The sequence below is a fragment of the Desmodus rotundus genome, chromosome 7, assembly GCF_022682495.2.
Source record: "Desmodus rotundus isolate HL8 chromosome 7, HLdesRot8A.1, whole genome shotgun sequence".
Taxonomy (NCBI): domain Eukaryota; kingdom Metazoa; phylum Chordata; class Mammalia; order Chiroptera; family Phyllostomidae; genus Desmodus; species Desmodus rotundus.
In genome coordinates this window covers 72,474,742-72,493,308 of record NC_071393.1, presented here as the reverse complement: position 1 = coordinate 72,493,308, position 18,567 = coordinate 72,474,742, and the positions used below count along the sequence as shown (strand labels likewise).

The following is an 18,567-nucleotide window of genomic DNA, read 5'->3' as shown; positions in this document are numbered from 1 at the left end:
GGGCCAAGGAAGAAAAAATGTTCAATGCATATGCATGTCCTCACTCACATGGCAGCCCCACGCCCTCAACCTGGGTGGGACACCCCAAGGGGTCCCCGGGGGAATGCGGGCCGGGCTGGATCTCTAAGGAACTGGGAGCTTCCCTTCTCCCAGATCTCAGCTCACATTAACGTTTTCATCCTTGGGTTTGAGCACTAACCACTCTGGGAAACTGCTGTCGCTATGTAGATGTCCCGAAAGGGTTCACCCTTGAAGTCCTTCTGCCCACCAGAGGAACTGGCTACCATATATGGGTTAGCTCCTCCATCAGTCACAGGCAAGGACCAGAGGGTGTGAGGTTAGGGGTGAGGTAAAGAGCACAGTGGTTCAGGAGCACCTGGAAGCAAGGACACCAGGTAGGGAGGAACACAACAGGAAGCTGCACAAGCACCAACCTTTTGACCTCAGTTCTGCTGCCCCGACACACCTGGATGGACACCTGACTGCGAGAGTCTCTCCTCAGCTCCACACTCGGTGTCTTCACGTTGGTGGCTTGGAACTGGCCACAGTGGAAGTATTGAGCCACAGAAATCTGCCAGAGCTACAAATCAGGGTCCCTTTCACCCACCCCCAGGAGAGCTGTTCTTTAATCTCTTCCCCACACACCACAGACAGCAACCAGACTGACTCTCAAACTTGCTCTGTGAAGTGATACTCCATCCTTAGCAGAGCAGTTGCTTTTTCCTCATTGTTCTCTTCCCCCACCTCGAGGGGCTGGGGTCAAAAACAAGGTCAAGGTGGTGTCTACCCCATGGTTTAAGCTGCTCAGTAGTAGACTAGACGCTAGAAGAGTTCTAAGTATGTATCTCCGCATTCTTTTTTCACTTGCATTTCATGCATCTGTTTGCAGCTGTTGACACTGAAAACCAGACAAAGCAAGCAACAAACCAGGGACCTGATTGTCAGCTGGTGAATGCTTGTGCACTCTCCAACCAGGATTTAATGAATGTCGTAGTCTTGCTGCCAAGTAGGTTTTGTTTCTCTGGAACATTGGTCGCATTGTTAGACCTTGAGGATCCTTGTGTGTGTGTGTGTGTGTGTGTGTGTGTAAATCTGTCAGGTTTTTCCTGGAGCCAGTCTTCTCGCTTATGGAGACATTGACCTCCACTGGCCACTCCAGATGGCCCTAGGCTGCAGATCAGCGCTGCCCACGTGGGTTTCTGACACGCGCTTTCCTGTTCCCATTTTCTGGTCTCTTGGTTTCGATACATATGTTATTTTGTGTTATGTCTCCTATGCTGACAGCCTGCCTACCCTCAATGTACCAATTTCCGACATCATGCCTTTGGTACACTCACAATCCGTCACGCATTGAGATTTCCATGGAAACCAAAATGAAGGAGCAGAAAAGACTCTGTTCTAGGGTTTCTCTGGTGTGCGGCATGCTTCATGTCCATTCTGCAGAGTCGTTGCTGCCTCATCACCCAGACAAGCCTCCACTGGAGGGCAGCCACCCCACCCGTCATCCCCACGGAGCCATGCCTGGCACACAGCCTGTGCGAGGCTGCTGTCACAGGGTTCCGACCATCAGGGAGCCGTTCGTCGCTGTCACGGGCAAATAGCTTATTTAAGATTAAGCCACAGAAAGGGGGAAGGAAAAAAAAAAGAGTATGCAGGCTGATTTAGAGGGAGAGGGCTGGACCATAAGGCCTCTTGAATCTTGAAGATCTGGGTCACTTCCCCATGGACATCAGATGCTTCCTGAATCACCACACCAGGAAGCATCTGAACGTGACCACTCGTCAGCATGGCCTCCGTGGCTTCACTCTCCCATTTACTGTCTGGTGTCTTGCATGTATGTCTTATTCCCCAACTAGACTGTGAGCTCCTCAGTGGCAAGTATTTTAAATGGCTCCTCAGATCTCCTTGGGGGCCCAAGACAGTTCCTGGCAAGAAGTAGATTAATTATCTAATTGGACAATTGTGTCCACAACTGTTTTTGATTGAAGTAGAGTGAAAAGTTGCTTTATGGAATAGTTAGGGAGCTGTAGCCTCTCATTGGAAGGTTACATGCAGAGGCTAGATAGCCGCTTACCTGTGATGCTCTTAGGAGGAAGTATGTGTTGGCCAGAAGCGTGACGTAGACTATGTCTGCACTCTCTTCCACCCCAAGAGTCTGTGATTCCAGGAGGTGTAGCTGTTGCCACCCCTGGGTCTAACCATGGAAGGTGGGTTGTTGCTTCAGAGGCAAGTGACTTTCTAGGAGCCACAGGACTTTTGTGTTTGTTCTGCGAAGCAAATGGTCTACCAGCTGGGCAATCTTTAAAGAGTATAGTCCTCTAGCAGCCATTGTACCCCAAGTCAAGTGACAGATGTGAGATGATGTTCTGTACCCCACCGAGGTTTCAACCCTTTCAAGAAATCTTCCCCAGAAGTGTAAGGAGAAGCAGGTGGTAATGAGAAAATCTGAACATTTACTTATTAGAATTTTTAGTATGGCACCCTGCATTTTTAAAAAGCTTCAAGATGCGAACAAAATGAAATTATGCATTGAAATATTTAAATCAGCTTACAGCAATTACATCAAAATATCAAAATCCAACAGCCTGGAAGGCAGGTTCCCTTTGACTTTCAAAAGGAGGCTCTTCCCCTCAAACAGGAAGAAGTGCTTGCTCTGTGAGGTGAAGTCAGGAAGGAAATGCGTCCTCAATGAAGTCATGTGAGGGTTGGAGGTCCTGTGGGGGTGGAAGGTTCTGTAGGGGAGAGACGGTGGTGGGAATGAAGTCAAGTGAGTATGCCAAGACATTCTCCTGTTGGAAAAAGAGAACCAAGAAGGGATTTCTGGCCCTAGGTGCAGAGGAGCTTCTTCTGTCACCCTGCCTTTGCCAAGTGGATCCTCCTGTCGTGGCCTTGCCGATTGCCGGCCCTCGCTGCACAGAGCATGTGGGCAAGGGGGGTGCAGGGTAAACGGAGTGTGAACATGATTGTGAATCTTAGATACAGCACCCTTCTTACCTTAAAGGTAACTTTAATGATCAGCATCAATTAACCAAGGCTTACAAGAGATTGTCGCACATCACTGAAGTCCAAATGCGCATCGGTTCCAGTCCAGTATCCCAGTGGCATCGCTCGGACTTGTAGCCCTAAGGACTGGAAGAGATCTTACAGCTCATCCACTTCAGCCTCCCACTTCAGCCTTGGATTCCCTATCCTGAGACAGGGTCATGCAGCGTGTAGCCGACAGGGAGAGCAGGGCGTCAGGAATCAGACGGGCCTGGAGCCAGATGCTAGCTCCTCCCTGCCTTGTCTCTTTGACCTGGAACAAGTCACCCACTCTCACCATGCCTTAATCTCCTCAGCTGTAAGTTGTGACCAATACCAACATTGCATAGTTGTTGGGAAAGTTAGAAATAACATTGTTAAAAGATGCTAGCCAACCAGAAAGAAGAGTGGAGTCACAAGTCTTAGATTCAGTCCTGACTGAAAAAGCCTGCGACTGTGTCCATAGCCCCTTTGGACGTTCAAATGCATGCCCCACAAAGGTATTTCACAGTTTCTCCTGCTTTTTACCACAGCACATGGGAATACGGGCACGAAAAGTGTATGGCAGATGCTGAGTTGAAAGTTGCCTCCCTATAGTTGTAGTAGACTTCGTTGCATGAGTAGAGGAGTGGAGAGGAGCAACAGGGCACGAAATATGAAACACAGTGGGAAATGATAAAAGGGGCCAGAATATGGAGGGCTCCATTGGCCCTCAGGAGTGTATGTTTTATTACTAGTACAGTGGAATTCATTAGAGTATATTAAGCACATGACCTGATTTATAGGTTTCAGGAGCTCATTCCTGACTTCCGGGTGGGGAAGAGCTTGTAGGTGGGCAAGTAGAAGCACAAGGGTTATTCGGGTTACTGAGTCGTGGTCATGGCAGCAGCTCGCATGATGGTGAGGACACAGAGAAATGGACAGGTTTGTGATGTATTTTGAAGGTAGAGTTGAAACTTGCTGCTGGATTGGCTGTGAGGGAAAGTGAGAAATAGAGGATGACTCCTAGATGTTTGGTCTGGGTAACCAAGAGGATGGGGGGTGGTGCCACTTGCTGAGATGGGAGAGTGGACGAGAAAGGAGTTGGGGGAGGGGAGGTTAGGGGTTTTGTTTGAGTGAGTGAAGTTTGAAACTAGACCTCTGAGTGGACTTACCAGGTACGTTGGACAAACTAATTTGATAGTCAGGGCTGGAGTTATAAGCTGAGCAAATCATCAGCATATAGATGGTATTTTAGCCAAAGGACTGGATGAATTCACTTACAAAAACATGTGTTTTTTAATTTAAAATTTAAGAAGTTTTAAATTTAAAAAATTGTTAGAAAAAGGAGTGGGAGGAATAAGCCAGAGAGCACTGTGACATTTAAAAGCTCAGCAGAGGAAGAAGAGATGGCAGAAGAGCCTGAGAGAGAAACTGAGAAAGTGCGATGTGATGGAAGCCAAGAGAAGAAAGTGTTCCAGGAAAGAGGGTTGTGAACGTGGGCTGGGTTGAATGCAACTTGAGTCATAAAGTAAGATGAGGACAGAGGCAAAAACTATTGGATTTGGCGATGTGACCTTGAGAATAAAATATGTAGTGTAATGATAGAGTTAGGAGTCAAATGGAGTTGAGCAACTGATGACAGAGAGGTTTTGCTGAAAAGGAGAACGGAGAAATGGAGAGATAGCTGGAGAGGACGAGAGTCTAAGGTTTTGTTTTATTTCATTTTGTTTTATTTATTTATTTTTTTTTGAGATACACCAAAATTCTTTTTTTAATTTTTTAATATATTTATTGATTATGCTATTACAGTTGTCCCATTTCCCCCCCCTCACTCCACTCCATCCTGCCCACCCCCTCCCTCCCACATTCCCCCCCTATAGTTCATGTCCATGGGTCATACTTATAAGTTCTTTGGCTTCTACATTTCCTACACTATTCTTACCCTCCCCCTGTCTATTTTCCACCTATCATCTATGCTACTTATTCTCTGTACCTTTCCCCCACTCTCCCCCTCCCACTCTCCTATTGACAACCCTCCATGTGATCTCCATCTCTATGGTTCTGTTACTGTTCTAGTTTTGTTTTAAATAGGAGATACTGAGGCATGTTTAAACGCCAGTGGAAGTAAAGCAGGAGAGAGAGAGAAGTTGATAATGCAGAGAAGAAAGTAGACAAAGGCAGGATCAAGGTCCTTGAGAAGAGAGGAGCCCCAGGCACAGTGGCGGCCTCGGCCACGGAAGGAAGCAGGGCAGGCAGGCAGGCAGCAACAGAATTCGGGTGAATTGGCGGGTTTGGCAGCGGGACGGTGAGTGATCCTGGTTGTTTATTTACACTTTCTCAGTGGACTGTGGCTTCCGGTCCTCTTTTGAGGATGAGCCAGGACTGCTGAACCCTGAGCCCAAATGTGCTGTGGCCTTTACTTACCATTTGAACACTTGGGGAGAGTGAAAATGACAACCTCTTTTGCATAATATATTTTAAAGAGCTATCAATGATAAAGCACTTCATGTTTATCCTTTCATTTGATGCTCTACCCTGAATTATTCTAGTTCCCAGCAGGGAATAGCATTCACATAGTTTGTTTAAATAAAGACACTTCCATGAAAGAACTATTTAAAAAGATGAGAGCAGAATTCAGAGATGCTGCACCCAGAGACTCTTGACAGCCAGACATCATTGCCACCCTGAGGGCCGAAGGAAGGGAGCTGAGTGGTGGTAAAGCCCAGGGAAAGACAGGGTCATGGGCGGGGCCAACGGTGCATTGGTTCGTGGAAGAGACCCACAGCTCCTATCAGAGAAGTGGTGCCAAAGCAGAGACAGCATGACAAGCTGCATCCTGACTTCTCTCTTCTCCCGTCTCTTGCTGCTGCTCTCTGATGGCTGGACATGCCTGGGAGCCCGCTGGCACTGGCGACTCAATCCACCGTGAAGGACAGCGGCTAGGTCTGGCAGCGAGTAACCGGCACAGCCCTAGTATTTCATGCTGTAACTGGTGGGAAATTTGGAAAACCCCTCTGAGGGCAATCTTTATGCCCACTGCCAGTGTGTGGGGTGCATCTTATTATTTGGCACCAGCTGGGATTTGGAACGCCTAGCTAATCATGTTCGTGGTACATGTCATCATGGATACTTGTAATCCAGCCATAGTCTCCAAATGCAATGTTTGTCCATTGTCTTCCTCTATTTCTACCCAGAGGCATACTGCCCATAAAACTAGGGAAGCTTGTGTTTCAGGGGAGACCCAGGAATGTATTCTGATGGTGGTATGTCTTTGCAAAAATTGCAAAAGTAAGATATTTTAACTGCAATCTCTTAAGACTATATCTTCCTGACCCTGGAAAGGACTCCCCCCCCCCCACCATTATATGCACTTAGGGCCCCACAAAACCTGGATCTGCCTCTGCTTTCAACGCAGACTCAAGTGCACTGGTGCAAATTTTATCCCTTTCCCAAGGTTCTGCCACCTTCCCAGGGAGCTGGCTAATGGGCATCGAAATGGGCATTTTGGGGAGAGGAGAGAATACTTACAGTAGGAGGCTAAGAAAAGCAAAGACGGGAGGGGCGAGTGGTGTTGGGGCTGTGGAAGAAAAGCACTGTGCCCGAAGAACCCACCGTCTGAGCCTGCGCTGTCCAGGAACCGAGGCTGTCGGGGGCCCTGCAGGGTGACTGCTTTCTCTCTGGGGCGCACTCAGATGCTGGTCTTTATGTTGCAGATGCAGATGGAAACCTGTGTCGAAGTAACCAGCTGTTGCAAGTCATGCTGACCATGCACCGAATTATCATCTCCTCTGCCGAGCTGCTCCGAAAAGTGATCGCCCTATATCCTTTCAGCACACTGCCTGGCAGTCCCAAAGTGGGGTTCTTTGAAAAGTGTCGAAATGGAAAGTATGCATTTACTTTGAGTGTGTGTGTGTACCTATGCACGTACATGTATCTCCCGTTGGGCAGGGCAACACGGCCGATGTTGATTGCTTTGGGGAGTAGTCAGATCAACAATGCAAACAATCTTCTTCAGTATCTCTGGCTGGTAAAAACATACGTCTCCTGTGGATTCATCAGAGTGCACGTTCATCCTGTGCAGATTGACACGGGGGCCAGCGTGACTCAAGTGACGGCAGCAGCATTCTGGCTTTCCCGTCCGATCCTGGAACTTCCCCAGGTTCTGACGAAAACTTCCTGGTGCCACAGCATCCGGGGGATCTGCTGGTGCCTTTCGCTTCAGGCAGCAAACCCTGCTGGACTTGAAGCTTCTGACGGGGTGTGAAGTGAGCAGGGTGGAGAAAGCACCTGCCCCCTCCCTCTCACTGATGACTCTGTAAGTTGTGGCCCCAGAAGAGAAACCGTAGGTGGGGTGAGACTGTTGAGCACCCGAAGCCCAGATCCCTGGCACTGAGTCATGGCCCGCGGCTCTTCTAATCTTCTCCACTCTCCTGACCCCTGCCTTTTCATCTTGTGGCGCACACACGGTCCCTTCTCTAACCCTGCTTAGAAATCTTTCCTGCTCCTCTCAAAGGACAGGTTCCCAGTGGCATGCCAAGGGGGGAGCGTCGGGAGGGGGCTGCATCCTAACAGGTGCAGGTAATAAGTGGGTGTCTCATCTGCAGAAAATTTTAAAAGCATAATAAAACCAACTCAAAATTGGTCTGCTTTTTAATATTAACTTCACATACCAGCAGTTCTAAACAGTGTCAGGGATTAAGTATCCCTGATACTTAATCAGGAATAATTAACACTGGAAAACACTGGAAAAATTGTTTGTTGGTGTGAGGACTAAATTGTGCCTGGAGTGCTTGCCCACAGGGTGCATGGACCCCTCTCCCCCACCCCATCCTCGCTGCCACTGCCCACAGAGTCTTACCCCTCAGTGATCCCCTGTCTCTCCCGTACTTTTAAATTCTGCTTCTTCACTGGCACCGGCCCCTCAGCCTAAAACATACTGAAATCTCCCCAAACTAAAAATAAACTGTCGGCACTGCCTCCCCTTCATTCCATTGTTAAGTTAGAAATTCAATGTGCAAACTGCTTAAAGTAGTCTGCGCTATCTCCAATCTCTCCACTCCCACTCACTCCTTAATTCAACTGCGGCCCCCAGCCCTGTACTCAGACTTTCCTCTGATGTCACCAGTGACCTCCTCGTTGCCAAGCCCACTGGCCTTTTTCCATTCGTGTTTACGCTGACCTCCCAGAAGCACTGGGCATTGTTGACACCCCCCCTGCCCGTCCCAGCTCTCCCTCCAGGGTTCAGAACATCATGCCCTGCTATTCCCCCCCTTCCGGGCTGGCCCCCTCCAGCTTTCCAGCTAGGTCTTCTTTGAGTACCCCACACATATGGGGATAACAGCCTGGCTTTTTTTTCTCTTCTTTCTTGCCCGGGTGATATCTCACCAGGATTTTCACCACCATCTCTCTGTGTGGATGACTTTCAAGTCTGTATTTCTCTAACCCAAACCACTTTTTAAAAATGTGTGGACTAGTTTGTCCTGCAGATGTTTCAGTCTTAATATGCTCAAAACTTAACTTATGCACTCACCACCCCCCTCTCCAACTACTACCCCATTAATTCTGCTTTGACACCTGTATTTTCGTTTTCAGTTTCAGTTTTTGGTGTCATTACCCATTCAGTTGCCCAAAGCAGAAACATCTGAAGTACTCTGAACTCTTTCCTGCCTTTCACCTCCTACAGAGTCCATCACCCAATCCCAGGGTTTCAACTTCAGAAATGACTCCCACCTGGCCTCTACTCTCCATTCCCATGCAACTGCCGCAGGTCGGGCCCCGTGGGCTCTCTCTGAAGCCTCTGTCCCGTGGTCTTCTCATCTACGTGCTTCCCGCTCCTATGCATTCTCCACCTCTGAAGTGACTTTCCTGAGAAATCGGGCAACCATTTCTTCAGAACCTCTGCACACCAGAGGGGTAATGTCAGACACCTTAGCTGCCAGACCGCGGCCCTCCAGGGTCTGCCCCATGTGTGTCTCCTCTGCTTTGTCCTGCAGCTCTCAGGAACCCTCCCCTCCACACTGGGCCTCTCGCCTCCCCAGGCTGCAGGGAGTCCTCTCACGGTTCCTGAGCCTGGAGTGCCTTTTCCTCCCTCTTTCACTTCTCCACCTCCCATCCCTTTAAAAATACATCTAGTGTTTTAGGCCCCAGCTGGCTAGCTCATTTGATTAGAGCAGCCACCCAATAGGCCAAGGTTCGATCCCTGGTCAATGTACATACAAGAATCAACCGATGAATACATCAGTAAGTGGACCGACAAATCTCTCTCTCTCAAAATCAATAAAAATTTTTAAAAACACACCTAGTGTTTTAAAACGGTGTTACTGATTTGAAAAGTCTGTTTACTTTCTGTGACTTTACTTGCATGTTGCATAAGTCCCTGTGCATCTCTCCTGTCTCCAGCCTGGCCGTGCTCTGCCTCGAAAAGCATTTCACGCCTGAGTGCAGAAGGTGCGAAGCGTTTCTCTCTGCTAGCTCCAAAAGGCCGGCCTTGGGCATCTCGTGGCACACGTAAACTAATCACTAACATTCTGTGGCCCACCAAAAAATTGAGTTTTTGCCAATCTGACAAAAAAAGAAATAGGTACAATTTTGATTCGTTCACACTGGACAACTATGGTTGTGTTGGCTGTTGTCATTTTTTAGTTGATAGTCTAAGGGAAAGAGGTCAGTGTCCCTGACTAAATAGGCAGGTATCGCCTGTTTCAACAATTCTTGTGGCACACTGGTTGAAAATCAGTGTTAGCTAAACAAACTGATCTGCCTAAACTTCAGTCTGTAAATTTTGAAACATAACACCTATATATTCTGGTATTTATAGATGATTTGTTTTAAGTTATCTATAAATCAACACACCTTTGTGTCTAGTTGCTGTAGTTTGAATTGTGTTAGTAATACAGAATTTTGCAAGGGTACTGAAAAATTAAATGAAGGTACTTTAAGAAAAAAAAAGGTTCCAATATATGTGCATACATCATACTGTAACTTACCTGTTTACGTGCTGTCTCCTCATAGACCCTCCCTCGAGGGAAGGGGCAGAGGTGTGTTTGTCTTTGTGCCTCTAGAACCCAGCCTAGTGGCCATCTGGTGGTAGGACACAGCGAATATTGCATTGCTGCCAGCACAAAACATTGGGGCATTTTTTCTGTATCTGTCAGGACCTTTAGGTGAGAAATCTGGGCTTGCTCAAGTCTGGGGTGGGGGGAGGGATTCTAAGAAGGGCATATGAAGACTTCCTGTCATTGAAACCCAGGTTAAACATGGAAGACAAAACAATTTTTTCTTCATACTTCGTTTCTTTGCTCTCTGACTGGGAAGTGACAGAATTGTTAAATCAGCTAAGGTGGTTTCCTATTTTTCCATTGTGAAAAGAGCGAGAGAGAGTTCAGATGCCTGCAAAGCGCAGAGTGTCCCCCGTATGTCCCAGGTGCAATGCTGGCTGTGAAGAGAAGGAAAAGGGGTGGAGCCTGAACTGCCAGCCACAAGGACCTTCACCCCCCCCCCCCCCCCCCCCCCCCCCGCAGACGCCTGAGCCCCTTACTGCCAGCTTGTGTTGGGAGCTTTGGCTTCATCTCCTTAACTGAGAGTGGGTGCCCTGCCTCACTTCGGGCTGCCTTTGCTAGGGGCTCTGATGGCCTTGGGAGGCTCTGCCATTCTAACTGGCCTTCTGCGGGCCGCACAGGCTCCGCACTTGGATGCAGGCCGGCTGGAGTCACATAGATACTGCCCCTCCCCCCACTCCCACTCAATGCAGACACTGTGCCAGGAGGGACATTTGAAGAGAAGGATAAGAAACCACCAGGAGGAAGATAAATTCCATATAAAGGGCACAATGTTGCTTTATACGTCCATTTAGTCGGGTTTTTTTCATTGTCATACTTTTTATTTTTATATTTTTATATATTTATTGATTATGCTATTACAGTTGTCCCATTTCCCCCCCTTCACTCAACTCCATCCTGCCCACCCCTTCCCTCCCACATCCCCCCCTATAGTTCATGTCCATGAGTCATACTTATAAGTTCTTTGGCTTCTACATTTCCTACACTATTCTTACCCTCCCCCTGTCTATTTTCCACCTATCATTTATGCTATTTATTCTCTGTACCTTCTTCCCTCTCTCCCCCTCCCAATCCCCTATTGATAACCCTCCATGTGATCTCCATTTCTGTGGTTCTGTTTCTGTTCTAGTTGTTTGCTTAGTTTTCTTTTGTTTTGGTTTTAGGTGTGGTTGTTAATGACTGTGAGTTTGCTGTCATTTTTACTGTTCATATTTTTATCTTCTTTTTCTTAGATAAGTCCCTTTAACATTTCATATAATAAGGGCTTGGTGATGATGAACTCCTTTAACTTGACCTTATCTGAGAAGCACTTTATCTGTCCTTCCATTGTAAATGAAAGCTTTGCTGGATACAGTAATCTTGGTTGTAGGCCCTTGCCTTTCATGACTTGGAATACTTCTTGCCAGTCCCTTCTTGCCTGTAAGGTCTCTTTGGAGAAATCAGCTGACAGTCTTATGGGAAGACCTTTGTAAGTAACTGTGTCCTTTTCTCTTGCTGCTTCTAAGATTCTCTCCTTATGTTTCATCTTGGCTAATGTAATGATGATGTGCCTTGGTGTGTTCCTCCTTGGGTCCAGCTTCTTTGGGACTCTCTGAGCTTCCTGGACTTCATGGAAGTCTATTTCCTTTGCCAGTCTGGGAAAGTTCTCCTTCATTATTTGTTCACACAAGTTTTTAATTTTTTGTTCTTCTTCTTCCCCTTCTGGCACCCCTGTAATTCGGATGTTGGAACATTTCAAGATGTCCTGGAGGTTCCTAAGCGTCTCCTCATTTTTCCGAATTCTTGTTTCTTCATTCTTTTCTGGTTGGATGTTTGTTTCTTCCTTCTGGTCTACACCATTGATTTTAGTCCCAGTTTCCTTTGCATCACTATTGGTTCCCTGTACATTTTCCTTTGTTTCTCTTGGCATAGCCTTCATTTTTTCATCTAGTTTTTGAACAAATTCAACCAATTCTGTGAGCGTCTTAATAACCAGTGTTTTGAACTGTGCATCCGATAGGTTGGCTGTCTCTTCCTTGCTTAGCTTTATTTTTTCTGGAGCTTTGAAGTGTTTTGTCATTTGAGCCTTTTTTTTTTTTTTTTTGTCTTGGCCCGTCTGTTACTTTAAGGGGTGGAGCCTTAGGTGTCCCCAGGGTGGGGTAACGCTGGTCGCTGCGCTGTGATGCTGTATGTGGGGGAGGGGCCGAGAGGGAGCAATGGTGTCCGCTCCACTCTCCACCGGATTTCAGTCACTCCCTCTGCTACCCACAATCAAACTGGGCCCCTCTGGTGCTGGTTCCCAAGTGGGTGGGCTTGTGCACACTCCAGGCCCCTGTGGGTCTCTCCAATGACCTCTCCTGTGAGGCTGGGAGTCTCTCCTGCTGCCACCCCAACCCCCACGGGCATTTTCAATCAGAAGTTTGAGAATTTATTTCCCCGAGTTGGAGCCCTGGGTTACGCGGTCTGCTTTGCTCCCTGCCGTTCCTCCCGGTTTATCTGTGCACAAATGTGGGGCCGCAGGGTCTGCTAGTGGTCAGACTGCCTGCCCCGTTCGTCCCACACTCCGCCAGTCTTGGTCCCACCACGGCCACGCGAGTCCTCTCCACCCTGGTGCCCATCTCCGCCCCTCCTACCGGTCTGGATGAATGTTTATTTTTTATTTCCTTGGTGTCGGACTTCCTTGCCGTTCGATTCTCTGTCAGTTCTGGTTGTGGGAGGAGGCGCAGTGTGTCTACCTACGCCGCCATCTTGGTTCTCCATTTAGTCGTTTTAAGGGAGATTGGTTTTTGTGCCTTACTCATTCAAGAGGAAGAATAAAGATTTCAAGAAGCTGATCAAATAATTAAAAATATAGAATCTAAGGCTTATTTATCTAAAATGTGCTTTATGCTTAAATATCTTCACATTGAGGGGATGCATCTTCTTGGTGATGTGCCATAACGAAATTTTCACCTCATTCTCGTTCCTACCTTTTATGCCCAAAGGCAGGTGTCAGAACCTATTACTTCATGAAGTTTGCCAGTTGCCTGGACTCATTTTAATTTTGATTACATTTGTTATTGTGTGTGTGGTTTTGTGTTTTTGTTTTGGTGTCCTGGAGGGTTTTATAAGCAGTAAACCCATTAAAATATGTTTTTTAAATTAGTCATTTTATTGAGAGTACAAATTTCACAACCATAGTCTTTCGTTACGGGTTCGAGTTTAGCTTGCAATCTTATTGTTTCTATAAGTCTTGCATGGTCCGCCAAACATTTTTAAGGGGCCTTGAAAAATGTTTGGATAATGTTAATTAAATACTTCGAATGTTTTTAAACAATTATGAATTTTACATTTTAGATTATTTTTAAATACTTTGGAGGCCTTCCTGAATTTGAAATAGCTTTTATAACTCTAGTAGATTAAAGTTATAAACAGTATGGCTAACATTACCTTAGATGTTCCAATGTGATACATAAACTTAACAAAATATCAATTTAAAACCACAAGTCTAAAGCACTTAATTATGTATTCCAAACTGAAGTTTCAAGGCTATCATCCTAATGCACTCTTAAACCTCACTGGCATATAAAATCTCAAAAGGCATAGATGCATTCCTAATAAAAACATCGATAATATGGCCTGGACTGTCTTTGCTATGCTTAACCCCGACTTTTCCAGGGGTTACAATACGCACACCCACTGAAGGAAGGCTGCTGCTGCCCTCATTACTGACTGAGATCTCTGTCGGCTTCTCCCCAGATTCATCCTGGGGGCCACGCTGCAATTCACTGACACCTGTGCTGCGCGGCTTGCAGAAGAGAAAGAGGGCCCAGTCTTGCAGGGCACACGGCCCATTTAGCTCGATTGCTCATTCTATGTACAGAAGATGGTAGAGCCCACCCAGGTTCATCACTGGATTGGATGTTGCATTTCTTTTACTCTTAAATGAATATTCTTTCTGCATAGCTCTAGAGCAACAGTTTTCAACTTTTTGTTTCATGGCACAATAAACTAAGTGCTAAAAATTGTGCGGCACACCAAAAATATATTTTTTGCTGACCTGACCAAAACACAAAGGTCTATTTTTGATTCATTCACACCATAGAGCTATTGTTGTGTTGGCTGTTGTCATTTTTTTATTTGACAGTCTCAGGGAAAAGAAGTCAATACCCCTGATTAGTCAGGTATCGCCTGTTTTAAAAATTCTTGCGGCACACCAATTAAAAATCACTGCTCTGGAGATATATGAACTTGATGGAATCTTAATGCTCTTTGATGTTCTTAAGACAGCGCTGTTCTCATGGAATATTCCGAGTGATACGGGTCCTTACCGTGGCCTCCACTTGTGTTTGGGGTTGCTCACATGGCTTTGTCTGACTTGCCACCACAACTTACAAGGTCAACCTACTGACATCCTCCAGGCATATATTATCATTTTTCACATTTCTTTCATGACAGTATACCTGAGTATCTATTCCTTCCCTCTCTCCTCTAATTCACTGCACAAGTTTTAACAGTTACTGAAAACATTTTAAAAGATGAGAAGGGGCTGCTCTTTTTAACTCATCTGCTTTGGACTCCTGGCCTCCTGGGCACAGGCAGGGAGTCACAGATCCCTTCTTCCCTGCCTGCAGGTCACCTGTGCCGGGGCTTTCCACACCGCTGACTCTTGGTCTGCTTCTGCAGAGGAGGTGCGTGGCCTCCCTCCATAGCCCTCTGAGCGTGACCTAGGCAGGAGATCATTGTGTCACCCTTCCAGGTGACAATAAACATGGCTGCACCCGTCAAGTTGGTTTCTGTCTGAGAGATAAGAAAACATTTTCATTTAGAAGAAAGTATTTTGGGAGGGGGTGGTTTTGTTTCTGTAACAGAGGCTTTCATTTCCCTTAACCCCAGCCCACGTATAAGGAGGCCTTGGCAAAGAATTCACCAGGGCTTTGCCTGAAGATCTGCTATTTTGTGAGGTAATGCTTCTACATGCATTTGAGAGTTTGTAGAGCGGGGTGACGCTGGTTCTTCCCATGTCCTCCCTGCCTTTCCCTTCCTGAGCCCCTGTGTGCAGATCACCCCCGGGCAGACTGGGGAGAGCGGTCGTGACTACTTGAGGAGGAGCAGAATCCATTTCCTCTGGCGAGCCTGAGCTTAGTGTCTTACACCACTGTTTGACTGCATCTTACAGCATTTTGCTGTCAAATGACATGGGAAGGTTATCTTGTTTTTAGTCCTAATTATAAAAGTCCTAATATAGCTCATATTAGTGCCTTTTGAAAAACAGAGAAAAAATACAACTGTAGAAATAATTACTCATATCTAACTACCTATTTTTGTCTATTTCCTTTGTCTTTTTTCCAAGCAGATTTTTAAAAAATAGTTGAGATCAAAACACATAGAAATTTTTGTATCCTATAGTTTTAACTCTAATATCATCGAGAACTCCTCTAGTCATAGAAAGCTTTTTGTGACTATTATCTTCACGGTCACATAATATTCTAAGATGGGATCGAGTGCCATTTACAGATGTGTGGCCCCTGCCATGGGGACACTGGTTTTGTTTGCAGTTGTCTAGTTTATGACCACCTCTGACACACCTGGCCGTGCCCGAGCCTCTGCTGGCTCCTGTGGTTATGATGCACCTTATCCTATCAGAGCATCCCGTGTGTAGAGGGGCGGAGGGTTGTGGACAGGTGGGCTCCTTACAGTCTATACATAGAATGTGTATTCTGTATTCCCAGGAACATAGAGGGAAAACCAGCCTGTCTTTTTCTCAGTCCTCTTTGTGGGAAGAACCCACCAAAGTGTGAGTCCTGGCCTTTGGTTTTGGATTGTTGTTTAACTCCCACCTTGCAGGTACTGGATAACAGAGTTCTGGATCATGTTTAAGACGGACGCCAGCTTGACAAACACTATGGAGGAGTTTCAGGAACTGGTGAAAGCTAAGGGGGAGGAGCTACACTGCCGCCTGATCGACACAACTCAAATGTGAGTGTCAAGGTTTTGAGGAGTTGTTGGAACCTCCTCCCTCCTGTGACACCACCCAGCCTGCTCAGTGAGGCTGGCTCCTGCCGGCTGCTGTTCTGTCACTGCCAGGAGACCATGCCCCTCTGATAGGCAGGTGCAAGTCACCTCGCCCAAGTGGAAAGCTTGACATTTAACAAGTGAGCAGAGAAGCCCCCTAGTGATAAAGCTGTGGGTGACTAATGTTCACAGCAGAAAATATGTAAGACTCAGTCAGAAAGAAATTGGATTACAAGATACTGACTAAAATGTATCCAGACTGTGAGAAACTGAAATTACAGTGGCTAAACTTGGGCTTCTTGCCAGCCAAGTCCAGGAGGACCTGAAAATGGGGAAGGGACAGTGTACCGGGCAGAGGGCTTATGACACATTTGGATTCTATGAAAGGCACTTAGACTTCAGGAGCTGGGAGAGATTTCAGGAATATTTCACATCGTTCCTTGGATTTCTTATTTATAAGGTTGGCTCGCTCTGGAAAATGCGTTCCTTCCTTAATTTGGGAGAGGAGGGCACACACGCTGTATGCTAAGGTTTTCACAATGTGGCCACATTATTTTGGGATAGTGCAGACCTCTAGGATATAGAATTCTAGAACTGAAACAAACTCTAGAGACCATTTCATCCAAAACTGAGGCTCAGCAAGTTTTTGGGACCCACCTGGGTCGTGGCAGAGCAGAAGCTGTGCTCTGGGGTTCCTCAGTGCACTGTGTCATAGCCATGCAGAAATGATTTAAAAATCACATTTCATTGGCGCAAACAAATCCATTTATCAGTTTCTCAGAGGTGTGGATTCTCTGCACCTCTCTGCTTAGAATACAACTTGAAAGATAAAAGAGATTTTCAAGTAACAGTTTCCTCATTTTAAAGATGCAGAACCCAAGACCATTTGTTCTTAAGCCCAAAGCCCCTTGTCCCACCACATCCCAGGCGACTTTCCTCCACCAGTGTTGCCCCCAGCCTGTGCTTTAAGAATCAGCCGGTGGGATACTGCCTGACCAGATACAGTAGACTTGCACATCTGCAGTGCATCTCAGACTCTGTAATTTGCTCATTGGCCCAGGGGGCTCCAGAATTTGTAGCATTTCCCAGACTCACTTGACCACAGAACCCTTCTGTCAAGAGACAAGGTTCTCAGCAACCTTGTTTGGGAAACAGATTTGCAACCTGCTCCCTCTCAAAACGGCTGCTTCTCTTTGCTGCTGTAGTGTAGGAAACTGAAACTACATCAGAAATGCGTGGGCTGGTTTTAAGAATATGGTGGTTGGGGGGCACCTGAGGGTCAGCTAGGCTTCCTTGGGGACATCAGCTGCACCCACTGGGGACATTAAGGCAGTGACCCAAGTCTGCCCCGAGTACCCACGTGCTCCTTCATGATTCCCTGCAGCATGACATCTCCCGTGGTTCTCTGTGCTCTTCTGGCATGAAAACACCCTCTTACCTTGAGATTTCCAACCAGTTAGAGAGCCCCTGTCACCCTGCTGAGTGGAGGGACACACTGTAGGTGCAGAGTCAGGACTCAAGGAAGGAGCTGGGACCAAACGCCAGGAAACTGTGGCCAAAGCCTGAGACTCTGTCCTTCCCTTAAAGTAAACACCTTTCACCCAGTTCCTGTGTTATGTTCAAAAGGTTCGTAGGAAACCAGCAAGGCTTCCCAGCTGCCACCATAGGAAAAATTGATTTGGGAAACTGGTAATGCATTGTTTTGGCCAAGGAAAGTTAGCTAATGGTACTTTATATGCTCTCATGGGACACGTCAATGGATTGACTTGCACTCAAAAGCAATTTCGATTTATTCTTTTCCCCCCACCATCTTTCTTTCACGTTTAACCACAAAAGCAATGCCCGAGACTGGTCCAGGAAACTTACTCAAAGGATAAAATCGAACACCAGCAAGAAACGGAAAGTCTCCTTGCTCTTTGACCATCTGGAACCAGAAGAGCTGTCGGAGCACCTCACCTACCTTGAGTTCAAGTCCTTTCGGAGGATATCCGTATGTACCCGAGTGGCAGGGGAAAAACTCCCCTGGGGTATTTCTGAACATAAGCAGAGAAATTCAACAGCCTGTTCCCCTCCTAACCGCAGAGGCCCCTCTGTGCTGGTCGGCCTTCCCCACAGACTTTGTGCAGTCGGGGGATCAGGACACTCTGAATTCCGGTGTTGCTGCCCTGCCCCCCCATCTTCCATGCCCGCCCCGCCCCTCGCTCAAGTGACAATACCGTGGGCACACAGGCAGATGTGAGTGTACACACACACACACACACACACACACACACACACACCTACCTACCTTTTACCCCTGATAGTCATTCGGCTGCCAGAAATTTTGTTTTTCTCCAATAAAATGGAGATATGTCCTCTAAGAGTTTGTGTGCATTCTAGGATGGGTTTTGGACGGCTCTGGGGCATCCCAAAATAAAGTAGATGTTGCCGGCCCAGCCCAGAATATCCTCAGTCCTGGAAGTGGTGCTGACAGGGACCAGCAGTCACCGCTGATGGAGAGAGAAACGCTGCCCACCCAAACCTGCTCTTCAAC

General features: G+C 46.9%; 1 protein-coding gene across 2 annotated transcripts in view; it reads left to right on the top strand.

Moving 5' to 3' along the window:
- RASGRP1 (RAS guanyl releasing protein 1) overlaps nucleotides 1–18,567 on the top strand; it is an 85,145-nt gene that overhangs the window by 41,746 nt on the left and 24,832 nt on the right. The window contains exons 3-6 of one of the 2 annotated variants that reach the window (XM_024568486.4): nucleotides 6,717–6,822; nucleotides 14,921–14,983; nucleotides 15,867–15,998; nucleotides 17,871–18,024. In XM_024568486.4, coding sequence (XP_024424254.1) covers nucleotides 6,717–6,822; nucleotides 14,921–14,983; nucleotides 15,867–15,998; nucleotides 17,871–18,024 — 455 coding nt within the window. Of the gene's footprint in view, nucleotides 1–6,716; nucleotides 6,823–14,901; nucleotides 14,984–15,866; nucleotides 15,999–17,870; nucleotides 18,025–18,567 lie in introns of those variants that run through there. The other variant, XM_053927545.1, reaches the window with a different exon arrangement.